The sequence below is a fragment of the Bos indicus x Bos taurus genome, chromosome 5 (assembly GCF_003369695.1).
Source record: "Bos indicus x Bos taurus breed Angus x Brahman F1 hybrid chromosome 5, Bos_hybrid_MaternalHap_v2.0, whole genome shotgun sequence".
NCBI classification, from domain to species: domain Eukaryota; kingdom Metazoa; phylum Chordata; class Mammalia; order Artiodactyla; family Bovidae; genus Bos; species Bos indicus x Bos taurus.
Window position 1 is genome coordinate 35730921 of NC_040080.1, and position 15639 is coordinate 35746559.

A 15639-nucleotide genomic window follows, 5' to 3' on the forward strand; every position below is an offset into this window, starting at 1 on the left:
AGTAACTAAAACAATATGGTACTAGAATAAAGAAAAACATATACACCAGTGGAACAGAATTACGAACCCAGAAATGAACCCATATATTTATGGTCAACTGCTGTTCAACATGAGGGCCAAAAGCAAGGATAGTCTCTTCAAAAAATGCTGGAAATTGGATATCCACATGCAAAAGAATAAACTGCACCTCTAGCCCACACTATACATAAAGTCAACTCAAACTGGGTTAAAGACTTAATAAGACTTGAAACCATAAAACTTCTATAAGAAAACATAGGGGAAAACCTTCTTGACATCAGTCTTAACAATTGTCAAGAACTCTGACATTCTTTGGTGTCTTAGGTAACACAGGCAACAAAAGCAATTATAGAAAAGTAGATTGCTGGGAGAAATACAAATAACCTCAGATATGCAGATGACCCCTCTCTTACGGCAGAAAGTGAAGAGGAACTAAAGAGCCTCTTGATGAAAGTGAAAGAGGAGAATGAAAAAGTTGGCTTAAAGCTCAACATTCAGAAAACTAAGATCATGGCATCTGATCCCATCACTTCATGGCAAATAGATAGGGAAATGATGGAAACAGTGACAGACTTTATTATTTTGGGCTCCAAAATCACTGCAGATGGTGATTGCAGCCATGAAATTAAAAGATGCCTTCTCCTTGGAAGGAAAGTTATGACCAACCTAGATAGCATATTCAAAAGCAGAGGCATTACTTTGCCAACAAAGGTCCATCTAGTCAAGGCTATGGTTTTTCCTGTGGTCATGTATGGATGTGAGAGTTGGACTGTGAAGAAAGCTGAGCACCCAAGAATTGATGCTTTTGAACTGTGGTGTTGGAGAAGACTCTTGAGAGTCCCTTGGACTGCAAGGAGATCCAACCAGTCCATCCTAAAGGAGATCAGTCCTGGGTGTTCATTGGAAAGACTGATGCTAAAGCTGAAACTCCAATACTTTGGCCACCTCATGTGGAGAGTTGACTCATTGGAAAAGACTCGGATGCTGGGAGGGATTGGGGGCAGGAGGAGAAGGAGATGACAGAGGATGAGATGGCTGGATGACATCACTGACTCGATGGACATGAGTTTGAGTAAACTCCGGGAGTTGGTGATGGACAGGGATGACTGAGCGACTAAACTGAACTGAACTGAACTGAAGGCTCTTATACTATTTGAGAAGTGGTAAAAGATAACATGAAAGTATTCTGCAATAGGCTCGAGATGTATCCTATAAACTTGGAAGGAACTTCTAAATAACAGTTGTAGTAAATCAGCCAACAATGGAGACAAAATGGAATTCATAATAATAATTAATTCCAAAGAAGACAGAGGAAAAAAGAGAACACAGAACAGTTGCAGCAAATCAAAAACAAATAACAAATAACAGACATTATCAACCATATTAATAATTACTTTAAACGTGAATAGTTTAAAGGCCCAAATTAAAAGACTGAGATGGTCAGAAGGTGAAAAAGCAAGCCTATTACATGCTACCTATAAAACATAACATTAGATATAAAGAGAAACATAAGCTAAAACTAAAAGGATAAAAAAATAACCATGCTAATACCAGTATTGGAATGGCTATATTGATATCAGACATAACAGATTTCTGAGCAAAGAATAATGCCAGGGATAAAGGTTATTTCATAATGATATAGACATCTGTTCATCAAGAGGAAGTAACAATCCTAAAAACAGAGCTTCAAAATACATGAAGCTAAAATTGAGAGAACTGCAAAGAGATATCAACAAATCCACAATTATAGTTGGAAATGTTAACACCTTTTTCTCAATAACTGATGGACATAAAATCAACATCAAAAAAAAAAAAGACAAAAAGCACCATCAACCAATTTGACCTGATCGATACTTATGAAACACTTCACTCAACATCAGAATATACATTCTTTGTAAAATGAACATTTACCAGTACAGGCAATATCCTGCTAAAAAGTAAGTCTCAATACATTTAAAATTGTATGACTTAAGTCATACAAATTATATTCTTTGACAAGTATGAAACTGAATTAGAGATCAATAACAAAAGATATCTGGGACTTCTCTGGTGATCCAGTGATTAAGAGTCCATCTGCCAATGTAGGGGATCCTTCGATCCCTGGTCTGGGAATAGTGCACATGCCATAGGGCAGCTAGGCCGATGTGCCACAGCTACTTAGCCTGCACTCCAGAGCCTGTGAGCTGCAACAAGGGTAGCCACCACAATGAGAAACCTGTGCACCACAACGAAGAGTATCCCCTGCTCACCACAACCAGAGAAAGCCCGAGTGCTGCAATGAAGACTGAGCACAGCCAATAATAATAATGATTAATTAATTAATTTAAAAGGCTATCTGGAAAATCATTAGAAATGGAAAATCTGTAAAATTATTTGGGAACTAAATAATGCACTTCTAAATACTCAAGGAACAAAGAAGACATAAAAATGGAAACTAGCAAGTATTTTGATGCCATCAGTAGGCACTGAATCTTGGGTAGACAGGCCCTGGAAGAAGACTCAGTCTCACTATGCAGAGACGATAAGGAGAGCCTGAAGTGTGGTCTGGGTGGAGTGGTGGTGGCCACCGTCAGTACAGTCAGGAGTATGCAGCAGCTCTCCTAGTGAGAGTGCCCTGGCTCTGCCTACCCCACACTGCAGCTTAGCACTAGATTTAGGGCAGACAGGTCCTGGAAGAAGATGCCACAGAAGCAGCCCAAATCTCAGCAGCTGAACCACCTCAACTTCAGTAGCCACAATACCTCAAGCCCTAACCCCAGGGAACTCCACATCACAGCTTTGCACTAGATCTGGGACAAACAAAACAAAGACAGGTACATGACCTTGGGGCTGCTTCTGAGCAGAACTGCAGACACCTACACAGGTGGTTCAGAGGTCCTTTGTGACTGCAAAGACCTCATTTGCTTCAGCAATTACCTCCTTTGGGGCAGGGCATGCACTTAAGGGCAACAGAGTCTGACACTCAGGGTTCTGCTCCAATAACTGAGTACAACTTGCTTCTGATAGGGTGTATAGCAACAGCCACGGAGCAGAGCAGCAAGCCCTGTTTCACAACCTGCACAGACTCTAGACACTGTAACACCAACCACACACGTATCCAGGGATAATGGCCAGCATACCCTTAGAAAATATACACAGGTGTCCATAGCAAAAGCAGTCATCACACCAAGAACACTGGACACAGTCTACACAGGAATGTTCCCACATAAAAACACCTTTTCAAGACTACATTAGATAATTATTTTTCCTGAATTCATAGAGACAGAGAAAGTTGAGTGAAATGAAAAGGCAGAAGAGTTAATTCTGGTTAAAAGCACAAGGGAAATCTCTGCAAGAATAATGAAACAGAGTTCACCAGTCTACTAGACTCCCAAGTTCAGAAAAGGTGATAATAAAAATGATGAGCTAAGAAAGATTATTGATAGAAATGCAGATCACAGAAACAAGAAATTAGAAATGATAACGATGAACTAATCAAAAATACAGAATTCAACTGCTGAGATAAAAAGCAATCTAGAAGCAATGAGTAGCCAATTAAATAACACAGAAGAACAAATAAGTGATCTGAAAAGTAGAATAATGGAAATCAACCGATTAGAACAGCAGACAGAAAAACCTAAAAAAAAAAAAAAAAAAAAGAAGAAGAAAAGAAAGAAACAAATGTATTGGATAATATAAAATAAAACATGTGAACCTATATATAAGAGGGGTTCCAGAAGCAAGAGAGAGAGAGAAGGGGATCAAAAAGGTATTTGAAGAAATTTTGGCTGAAAACTTCTCAAACTTAAAGCAAGAAGATCTCCAGGCACAGAAAGCACAGAGAGTACCGAACAAGGTGAAACCAAACAGACCCACATCAAGACATGTCATAATTAAAATGACAAAAGTTAACAATAAAGAGAGGATTCTAAAAGCAGCAAGAGAAAAACAAAAAGTCGTTTCACAAGGGAACCCCTAAAATGCTATCAGCTGGTTTCTCTGCAGAAAGTTTACAGGCCAGAAAGGAGTGTCATGCTATATTCAAAGTCCTGAAAGGAAAAAAACTTAAAATCTAGGATACTCTGCCCAGCAAGATTATCATTTAGAACAGAAAGAGAGATAAAATATTTCTCAGACAAGCAAAAAGAATTCAGCACTGGTTCAAAATTAGGAAAGGAGTATGTCAAGGCTTTATATTGTCATCTTGCTTATTTAATTTATATGCAGAGTATATCATGCAAAATGCCAGGCTGGATGAATCACAAACTGGAATCAAGGTTGCTGGGAGAAATATCAATAATCTCAGATATGCAGATGATACCACTCTAAGGGCAGAAAGTGAAGAGAAACTAAAGAGTCTCTTAATGAGGGTGAAAGGGGAGAATGAAAAAGCTGGCTTGAAACCCAGCATTCAAAAAAACTAAGATCATGGCATCTCATCTCATAACTTCATGGCAAATTGATGGGGGAAAAATGGAAATAGTGACAGATTTTATTTTCTTGGACTCCAAATCACTGCAGACAGTGACTGCAGCCACGAAATTAAAAGACTCTTGCCCCTTGGAAGGAAAGCTATGACATGCCTAGACAGCATATTAAAAAGCAGAGACATCACTTTGCTGACAAAGGTCCATATAGTCAAAGCTATGGTTTTTCCACTAGCCATGTACAGATGTGAGGTTTGAACCCCTAAAGAAGGCTGAGCGCCAAAGAATTGATGCTTTTGAATTGTGGTGCTGGAGAAGACTCTTGAGAGTCTTGGACTGCAAGGATATCAAACCAGTCAATTCTACAGGAAATCGACCCTGAATTTTTATTGGAAAGATTGATGCTGAAGCTGAAGCTCCAATACTTTGACCATCTGATGTGAAGTGCCAAATCATTGGAAAAGACCCTGATGCTGGGAAAGATTGAAGGCAGAAGGAAAAGGGGGTGACAGACGATGAGATGGTTGGATGGCATCATCAACACAATGGACATGCATTTGAACAAACTCTAGGAGATAGTGAAGGATAGGGAAGCCTGGTGTGGGGCAGTCCACAGGGTCACAAAGAGTCAGACAAGACTTAGCGACTGAACAACAACAAACCTACCCTAAAACAGATACTGAAATCTCTTCTTTAAATAGAAAAGAAAGAATAATCTATAGGAAAGGGGAAAAAAAAATCACAATAGGAAAGGCAAATATATAGAAGGATTGAAAATCACTTAAATAAGTTAGTATGTAGATTTTTAAAAATTGTAAAAGTGATTATAACCATAATAAACAATAAAAGGATAAGCATTAAAATGTAAAATAGGACATTACCATCACAAAATGTCAAGACAACCTACAGATTGGGAGAAAATATTTGCAAATGATGCTACCAACAAGGGATTAATTTCCAAAATATACAAACAATTTATACTGCTTAATAACAACAACAAAAAACAACCCAATAAAAAAATGGGTGGAAGATCTAAATTGATATTTCTCCAAACAAGACATAGAAGGAACATATCTCAACATAAAGCTACCCATAGCCAAATAATACTCAATGGTGAAAAGCTAAAAGCCTTCCTGCTAAATTCAGAAACAAGACAAGGATTCCAACTCTCACTACTTCTATTCAGCATAGAATTGGAAGTCCTAGCCATAGCAATCAGAAAAGAAAAAGAAATAAAAGATATCCACATTGGAAGGGAAGAAGGTAAAACTGTCCGTATTTGCAGATGATGTGATACTCTACATGGAGAGCCCTAAAGTCTTCACACAAAAACTATTACAACTCATAAATGATTTCAGCAAGGTAGCAGGATGCAAAATTAATATACAGAAATTTCTTCAATTTTTATACACTAATAATGAAATATTAGAAAGAAAAAAATTTTTTAAATCCTCAAAAACAACCCTCAAATGTCATCAAAAAGAATAAAATACCTAGGAATAAACTTAACCAAGGAGGTGAAAGATTTCTATGCTAAAAACTAGAACACACTGATAAAGGAAAATAAAAATGATTCAAAGAAGTGGAAAGGTGTCTTGTGCTATTGGATTGGAAGAATATTATTTAAATGGTCCTACTACCCAAAGCAAACTACAGATTTAATGCAATCTCTATCAAAATACCCATGGCTTTTTTTTTTTCAGAACTGGAACAAATAATCCTAAAATTTATATGGAACTGCCAAAACAAGAGTAAGAAACCAAAACCAGAATTACCAAAGCAATTCTGAGGAAAAAGAACAAAGTTGGCAGTTTTACTCTTCCAGTCTTGGGCTATACTACAAAGCTACACTGAGCTTCCCAGAAGGCAGAGTGGTAAAGAATCTGTCTGTCAATGCAGGAGACACAGGAGATCTGGGTTTGATCCCTGGGCCTGGAAGATCCACTGGAGGAGGAAATGGCAACCCACTCCAGTATTCTTGCCTGGAGAATCCCATGGCCAGAGGAACCTGGCCGGCTACATTCCATGGGGTTGCAAAGAGTTGGAATTGACTGAGCAACTGAGCATGCATGCACAAAGCTACAGTAATCAAAATAGTGTTGTATTGGCACAAAAACAGACATATGGATCAGTGCAACAGGATAGAGAGCCGAGAAATAAACCCACACACCTAACATCAATTAATGTATGACACAGGATGTAAGAATATACAATGGAGAAAATACCATTTCTTAAACAAGTGATGTTTGGAAAGCTGGACAGCTAAAGCTGGGTGTAATCAACAAAATTAGAATATTTCCTCACATCGTATGAAAAAGTAAACAAAATTGTTTGAAGACCTAAATGTAAGATATGACATCATATAGCTCCTTCTTCTTCTTGATCAGTTGCTAAGTAATGTCTGACTCTTTGTGAACCCATGGACTACAGCATGCCATACTCCTCTGTCCTCCACTATCTCTTGGAGTTTGCTCAAATTCATGTCCATTGAGTCAGTGATGCTATCTAACCATCTCATCCTCTGCCACATATCCTACTCTCAATTTTCCCTAGTATTAGGGTCTTTTCCAATGAGTCAGCTCTTCGCATCAGGTGACCAAAGTACTGGAACTATGGCTTCAGCATCAGTCTCTAATGACTATTCAGGGTAGATTTCCTTTAGGATTGACTGGTTTGATCCCCTTTTGGTCCAAGAGACTCTCAACAGTCTTCTCCAGCACCAGAATTCAAAAGCATCAGTTCTTCAGGGCTCAGCTTTCTTTATGGTCCAGCTCTCACATCTGTACATGGCTACTGGAAAAACCATAGTTTTGACTAGACGGACCTTTGTTGGCAAAGTGATGTCTCTGCTTTTAAATACATTGTCTAGGTTTGTCATAGCTCTCCTCCAAGGAGTAAGCCTCTTTTAATTTCATGGCTGCAGTCACCATCCAGTGATTCTGGAGCCCAAGAAAATAAAATCTGTCACTGCTTCCATTTTTCCTTTTCCCTTCTATTTGTCATGAAGTGATGGGACAAGAAGCCATAATCTTTGTTTCTTTAATGTTGAGTTTCAAGCCAGCTTTTTCACTCTCCTCTTTCACCCTCTTCAAGAGGTTCTTTAGTTCCTCTACACTTTCTGCCATTAGAGTGGTATCATCTGTATATCTGAGGTTACTGATATTTCTCCTGGAAATCTTGATGCCAGCTTGTAATTCATCCAACCAGCATTTCACATGATGTACTGTGCATATAAGTTAAATAAACAGAGTGACAATATACAGCCTTGATATACTCTTTTCCCAGTTTGGAACCAGTCTGTTGTTCATTGTCCAGTTCTAACTGTTGCTTCTTGACCTGCATACAGGTTTCTCAGGAGACAGGTAAGGTGGTCTTGTATTCCCATCTCTTTAAGAATTTTCCACAGTTTGTTGTGATCCACACAGTCAAAGGCTTTAGTGTAGTCAATGAAGCAGAAATAGATGTTTTTCCAGAATTCCCTTGCTTTCTCTACGGTCCAATGAATGTTGGCAATTTGATCTCTGGTTCCTCTGCCTTTTCTAAACCCAGCTTGCACATCTCTAAGTTCACATACTGCTGAAGCCTAGCTTAAATGATTTTGACCATAACCTTACTAACACATCACTCAGATGGATTTAGAATCTTTTTTTTTCATCTATCTTGAGTTCAATAGAGGGAGAAAAGTGGATGTATAACTCACTTGTAAAAAAATATCCACTTGTTGAAGAATGTCTTTTCTTCATTGTATATTCTTACTTCCTGTGTCATAATATTAATTGGTAATAGGTGTGTGGATTTGTTTCTGAGCTTTCTATCCTGCTATATTGATCCTTATGTCTAGTTTTGTGCCAATACCACACCATTTTGTTTACTGTAGTTTTGTGCATGCATGATCAGTTGCTCAGTAATGTCTGACCGTTTGCAACCCTATGGACCATAGTCTGTTAAGCTCCTCTGTCCATGGGATTCTCCAAGCAAGAATATTGGAGCGGATTGCCATTTCCTCCTAGAAGAGAACATAAGCAGAACATAATTTAACATAAATTGTAGAAATATTTTCCTAGATCAATCTCCCAAGGCAAAAAAAGAAAAGGAAAATTTTTTTTTTTCTTCTTCCAATTTTATTTTATTTTTAAACTTTACATAATTGTATTAGTTTTGCCAAATATCAAAATGAATCCGCCACAGGTATACATGCGCTCCCCATCCCGAACCCTCCTCCCTCCTCCCTCCCCATACCATCCCTCTGGGCCGTCCCAGTGCACCAGCCCCAAGCATCCAGCATCATGCATCGAACCTGGACTGGCAACTCGTTTCCTACATGATATTTTATATGTTTCATTGCCATTCTCCCAAATCTTCCCACCCTCTCCCTCTCCCACAGAGTCCATAAGACTGTTCTATACATCAGTGTCTCTTTAGCTGTCTTGTACACCAGGTTATTGTTACCATCTTTCTAAATTCCATATATATGCGTTAGTATACTGTATTTATGTTTTTCCTTCTGGCTTACTTCACTCTGTACAATAGGCTCCAGTTTCATCCACCTCATTAGAACTGATTCAAATGTATTCTTTTTAATGGCTGAGTAATACTCCATTGTGTATATGTACCACAGCTTTCCTATCCATTCATCCGCTGATGGACATCTAGGTTGCTTCCATGTCTTGGCTATTATAAACAGTGCTGCGATGAACATTGGGGTACACGTGTCTCTTTCCCTTCTGGTTTCCTCAGTGTGTATGCCCAGCAGTGGGATTTAAAAGAAAAGGAAAATTTAAAAAACAGAACCTAATCAAACTTAAAAGCTCTTGCACAGCAAAGGGAACTATCAACAAAACTATCAACAAAACTATCAACAAAGGAAAAGACATCTATGGAATAGGAGAAAACATTTTCAAATGATGCAACCGGCAAGGGGTTAATATCCAAAGTATACAAACAGCTCATACAACTTAATAGGAAAAAAAAAATGTATCCAACAGAGGTAAAGATCTAAATAGATGTTTCTCCAAAGAAGACACACAGTCACATGAAAAGATGCTTAACACTCCTAATTAATAGAGAAATGCAAATCAGAACCACAATGAGGAATTACCTCATACCTATTAGAATGGCTGTCATTAAAAAGTCCACAAATAATTTGATGTACATCTGAAACTAGCACAGCACTGTAAACCAATGATTTTCCTATAAAAGTTTTAAAAAATATGTTCATTACTAAAAATTCACAATTTAATCTGTTGCTCATGCAACAAGAAAACCAGGGTGAAGTAAATGCATAAATGAGTCATCTTTTATTTTGATTCTGACATCAACTTTCTTTCTGACCAATTCTTTTTTCTGTAGATACTAACAACCATAAAAATGGATATTTTTATAAGTGAGTTATAGGTCCACCTTTCTCCCTCTGTCTTGAACTCAAAGCAGATGAAAAAAAGATTCTAAATCCATCTGAATGATTTGCTAATAATAAAAAGTTTCTTATATAGAGTTAACTTTATTGGTAAGACTTATGTAGTGCTGTTTTCTCTGGCATCTTAGAAGAATTAACATTCCTTGTTTGGTTCCCTAGAAAGTTGTATTTATCCCTTTTAATTGCCCAGAATATTAAATAGTTATATTTTAATGGATTGCTTAGGGTTTGTAGAAGAGACCTTGGATCTAACAACAGATTAGATCTTTATTTCCTACTAATTTATTACTCCTACTCCAATAGAAGACAAAAATAGTTCAAATAGAGTATATACCTGGATCTAGATTGGCCCACTTCTTCAAGAATCATAGAGAAGTGCTTCCAACTTTTCTCGTGGAATGACTGCACAACTTTCCTTTTATCACCAAACAAAGACAGGAAATAATCTTCCCCTTCCCCAATCACAGCTGGCTCACCAGCAAGGACTGGAATAGAGTGTTTCTTTGGAATTTTGACGACGTTGAGTCCTTTCAAAGAAACCAAATATAGAGTAGATAAAAGAGTAAAAGGACCCAAAGCTACTATCTTTATTCCTTGCTTCTATACAAAACAATATTCTTTATACACTTTACTGTCACAGTCAAACTCAATGAAGATAGTTAGAAACTTTAAACCAAAGTCTGTAAAATAACCAGTAAGTGATTATTTTTAGTGACACTCAGTTCCTAGAGATTATTTCAGTTATCTTAAAACTATCAATCACTAGCATAATTATAATTTAATTAAGATGTAATAGAAGCAGTGTAAGTTTGTGAGTAGATAAAACATTTGAGTCTCTCAAATTTGGAAATGTACAGTTTATTCTATTTTATAATTACCTCTTCTCCCCAAATTGCTATGCATAAATTAAAGTCTCAAATGAGTTCTTTCCTATCAATGGTGTATGTTTTGCCAGGCAGAGTTAAATTTCCTCTAATCAACTGAAATACTTTATTAGGAAGATAAAGTAATGCTTAATCAGATTCTAATGTCCTCTTGGAAGTTTACTCTTTTAAAATTCTCAATACTAAGATTCAAACATAAAATGGGTTTCATTATTTTGCATAGAAGGAATCATGCTGGATAAATCTAATTGTGTATCTGCAGAGAGGAACATTACAGAGAGACATCATGATGAAATAGAGCACTGTGTCTTGGATTTAGACACACTTGTATCCCAGCTTTGTCACTTACTAATTTAAACCAAATGATTTAAACCTTCAAATTCTCGGTTTTCTTGAAAATCAAATAAGGATAATACTACCTTGTGTGAGGCAATGTGAGGATTGCAGATAATATAGATGAGTGTCTAGCATTTAGCAGGTACTCAATAAATGATAGCGATTGTTGTAGCACAGGGACTTTGGCTAACGTGACCCTGGGTCCAAAATCATCAAAGGATTAAGACAATCTAGAGTGTGCTTTATCTTCTGTCTTTAACAAAACCAAAGCAAGGCAAAATATGAAAAAAAACAAAAACACAGAGTTCCTAAAGAGGATTCCTTAGAGGATTTTGTTTAGAAGAAATACTTGGAATTAAATTAGTTCATTACTATTCAAGTGAGTATTTGCTAAATCTTTAAATTCCTTTGAAGAAAGAGACTATTTAGCATTGTTAACAACTCATCTTGAGGGATGAAAATCTTTGTACTCTGAAAGGGAATAAGACACATGGATCTTGGGTTCCAGTTGTCATCTCATCTAGAAATGAAATGGACCAAATGCAAAACAAGTCTTGGGAGACACAGATACCTATCTGCAGAGTCAGGACCTACAGTAACTGAAGGAAAAGACTCTATTCCAGCACCACTCTCATCTTGCAAAGGGAAACCAGTATATTTATTTTTCCCTCCATACTAGGAGCTTCCACATTTCAACCCAATAGAGAACATACACAATGACACAGCGCCAAAGGATGAGAAATATTACTTCCTTAGATATAAAAGGTGTATTTTTACTTTTAAGCATAGAGATACTGGTCATTGCTCAAGGTCAGTGTGAACTTAGGAGGCTGCTTTGAAAAATGTACCTTAGGCATACAAACACTGAGGCACAGGGAATACGGCAATAATGGCAAAAGGCCAAAATCTTGTGTGACACTGTGTCAAAATCTTAGGAAGATGTCAGGAACAAAGTGAAATATAGAGGTTGTAGATGTGCACAGAATGGTAAGGGAAAATGAAGACATCAAGTAGTCATGGGTGTATTTGTGCTAACAATTTTGAAATGTGTTAGTTGAGGTAATACAAACCTCAAGTTTAGCCTATTCTATGAGAAGGTACCGGAGAAGGTGATGGCACCCTACTCCAGTTCTCTTGCCTGGAAAATCCCATGGACGGAGGGGCCTGGTAGGCTGCAGTCCATGGGGTCGCTGGGAGTCGGACACGACTGAGCGACTTCACTTTCACTTTTCACTTTCATGCATTGGAGAAGGCAATGGCAACCCACTCCAGTGTTCTTGCCTGGAGAATCCCAGGGACGGGGGAGCCTGGTGGGCTGCCGTCTATGGGGTCGCACAGAGTTGGACACGACTGAAGTAACTTAGCAGTAGCAGCATGAGAAGGGACAGATACGTTCAGATTCACAACTTTATTGAGCACACTTATGTGCTAGGTGATTTTAATAAATATCTCATTTAATACTTAAAATAGCCCTTGAAGTTGATATTTTAACCTGCATTTTGTGGTTATGGAAAATGAGACTCAGAGATACCAAATATCTAAACTAATGTCTCATGTAAAGATTAAGCAAATTCTCATTCGAGTGGGAATGAACTAATTTAATTCCAAATGTTTCATGTTGTAGGTTTGAAACAAGGTTTTCTGTTTCCAAAGACAGTGGTCTTTTCATTAAACACTGAAAACTCAAAGTTTCCCAAACACAGTGAGGAACATACACCTTATAGTGTGAACACTGCTGAGTGCATTGCGGCAACTGCCAAAACTTTACTGTTATTTTCCTCGTTTCCAAATGATTGTCTCTACCTTTCTCTCCACCATTTTATTACCTACTTTGTATTTCTTCTTTCTCTTATCTGTCTTTCCTTCCCTAAGCCATAGTTCTAAAGCACAATATAGACAATATTGTTAATCTTCCTGGTGGCATTCAGAGGAAGGGCAGTTAATTCCATACAACAAAATTTTCAGTTATCCAGAAATTCTAGATCATCTAGTTGGTCAAGCCATGAACCATTATGACAACATAAGATATTTTAATCATAGAGATGATGTACTTGGCCAATATATTTATGTGGCCTGAATATGACTCCCAGTGCTAGAATAAATGGTGAGTATAGTTAAATTATTCTGCATTTGGCATTAAGAAATGAGTATACTGGAGACATTCTGGAATATTCTAAAAGAGATGGGAATACCAGACCACCTGACCTGCCTCTTGAGAAATCTGTATGCAGGTCAGGAAGCAACAGTTAGAACTGGACATGGAAAAACAGACTGGTTCCAAATATGGGAAGGAGAATGTCAAGGCTGTATATTGTTGCCCTGCTTATTTAACTTACATGCAGAGTACATCATGAGAAGCGCTGGGTGGATGAAGCACAAGCTGGAAACAAGATTGCCAGGAGAAATATCAAGAACCTCAGATATACAGATGACACCACCCTTATGACAGAAAGTGAAGAAGAACTAAAGAGCCTCTTGATGAAAGTGAAAGAGGAGAGTGAAAAAGTTGGCTTAAAGCTCAACATTCAGAAAACAAAGATCATTGCATCTGTTCTCATCACTTCATGGGAAATAGATGGGGAAATAGTGGAAATAGTGAAAGACTTGATCTTGGGGGCTCCAAAATCACTGCAGTTGGTGACTTGCAGCCATGAAATTAAAAGGTGCTTACTTATTGGAAGAAAAGCTATGACCAACCTAGATAACATATTAAAAAGCAGAGACATTACTTTGCCAACAAAGGTCCGTCTAGTCAAGCCTATGGTTTTTCCAGTAGTCATGTACGGATGTGAAAGTTGGACTATAAAGAAAGCTGAGTGCCAAAGAATTGATGCTTTTAAACTGTGGTGTTGGGGAAGACTCTTGAAAGTCCCTTGGACCACAAGGAGATCCAACCAGTCCATCCTAAAGGAAATCAGTCCTGAATATTCAGTGGGAGGACTGATGCTAAAGCTGAAACTCCAATCCTTTGGCCACCTGATGCAAAGAGTTGACTCATTGGAAAAGACCCTGATGCTGGGAAAGATTGAGGGCAGGAGGAGAAGAGGACAACAGAGGATGAGATGGGTGGATGGCATCACTGCCTTGGTGGACATGAGTTTGAGTGAACTCCGGGAGTTGGTGATAGACAGGGAGGCCTGGCGTGCTGCATTCCATCGTGTCACAGAGTCAGACACAACTGATCAACTGAACTGAACCGATTGATACTGAAGACAAATAATAAAACATCATTCTGACTTCGAGGCATATAATGACTCAAACTATATGCTTTAAAAACACTCTAAAAAAGTTTGTGTTTTGCTTACCCAAGCTGTTTTCTGAGTGGGAATGGGTCACTAGAGCAGGTTTAAGAGGCTTTGGTCCAATTGTTGATATAGTTGCTCCACTAACTTGAGGGCTAGACAGACAGTAACTGAGAGGAATTTCATCAGAGAACGACCGTGAACATGCCAGCGTCGTGCTATCTGAATCTGTCGACGTTGGAAAGAAATGTACTAAAGATGGCAGTTTCTTTGGGACATCGTCCTGTGAGTCTTCTATTCTGTGTACAAAAATGAGTATAACAAACAAAGCAAGACAGTCAAAATGATAGACTATGAACACAAGAAGCATTAACTGTCATTATTACTCAAGATTTTGCTTTTCAAAGGTATTATGCATCTAACAGAAGAGTATCTTATATTTTTAGTTTTAACAATCTGAATAAAACACTTCAGCATAAAGTCAAGCTTTTTTTTCTATTTAAAAATCAATAAACTCCTATTTCAGATAGTTTTACAAAAGTGTAAAACCAGAAAGGAGAAAATAAAAATTATTACAATTTCACCAACTAAAATTTTTACCATTTCCTTCCAGGCTTTTTATCTTTATTAAAAATGTTTAAATTGAAATACAATTGATTTCCAATATTATATTAGTTTCAAATGTACAATGTACTGATTCAATATTTTTTCCTTCCAGGACTTTTTTTTCACTCAAAATTGAGACTCTATAAACCATTTATATTCCACTTTTCAGTTCAGTTAAGTCGCTCAGTAATGTCCGACTCTTTGCCACCTCATGGACTGCAGAATGCCAGGCTTCCCTCTCTATCACCAACTCCTAGAGCTTGCTCAAACTCACGTCCATCAAGTCATTGAGGCCATCCAACTATCTTATCCTCTGTTGTCCTCTTCTCCTGACTACAATCTTTCCCAGCATCAGGGTCTTTCCCAGTGACTCAGTTCTTCCCATCAGGTGGCCAATATTGGAGCTTCTGCTTCAGCATCAGTCCTTCCAATGAATATTCAGGACTGATTTCCTTTAGGATTGATGGGTTGGATCTCTTTGCAGTCCAAGGGACTCTCAAGAGTCTTCTCCAACACCACAGTTCAAAAGCATCAATTCTTCTGCACTCAGCTTTCTTTATAGTCCAACTGTCACATCCATACATGACTGCTGGAAAAACCATAGCTTTGACTAGACGGACCTTTGTTGGCAAAGTAATGGCTCTGCTTTTGAATATGCTGTCTAGGTTGGTCATAGCTTTTCTTCCAGGGAGCAAGCATCTTTTAATTTCATGGCTGTAGTCACCATCTGC

General features: G+C 37.9%; 1 protein-coding gene across 1 annotated transcript in view; it reads right to left on the minus strand.

Moving 5' to 3' along the window:
• Window positions 1-15639, minus strand: part of LMNTD1 (lamin tail domain containing 1) — a 487571-nt gene that overhangs the window by 33804 nt on the left and 438128 nt on the right. Inside the window, exons 6-7 of the mRNA XM_027541571.1 lie at window positions 14366-14601; window positions 10175-10367 (exon numbers count right to left, since the gene is read on the minus strand). Of these exons, the coding sequence (XP_027397372.1) occupies window positions 10175-10367; window positions 14366-14601 (429 nt within the window). The remainder of the gene's footprint in view (window positions 1-10174; window positions 10368-14365; window positions 14602-15639) is intronic.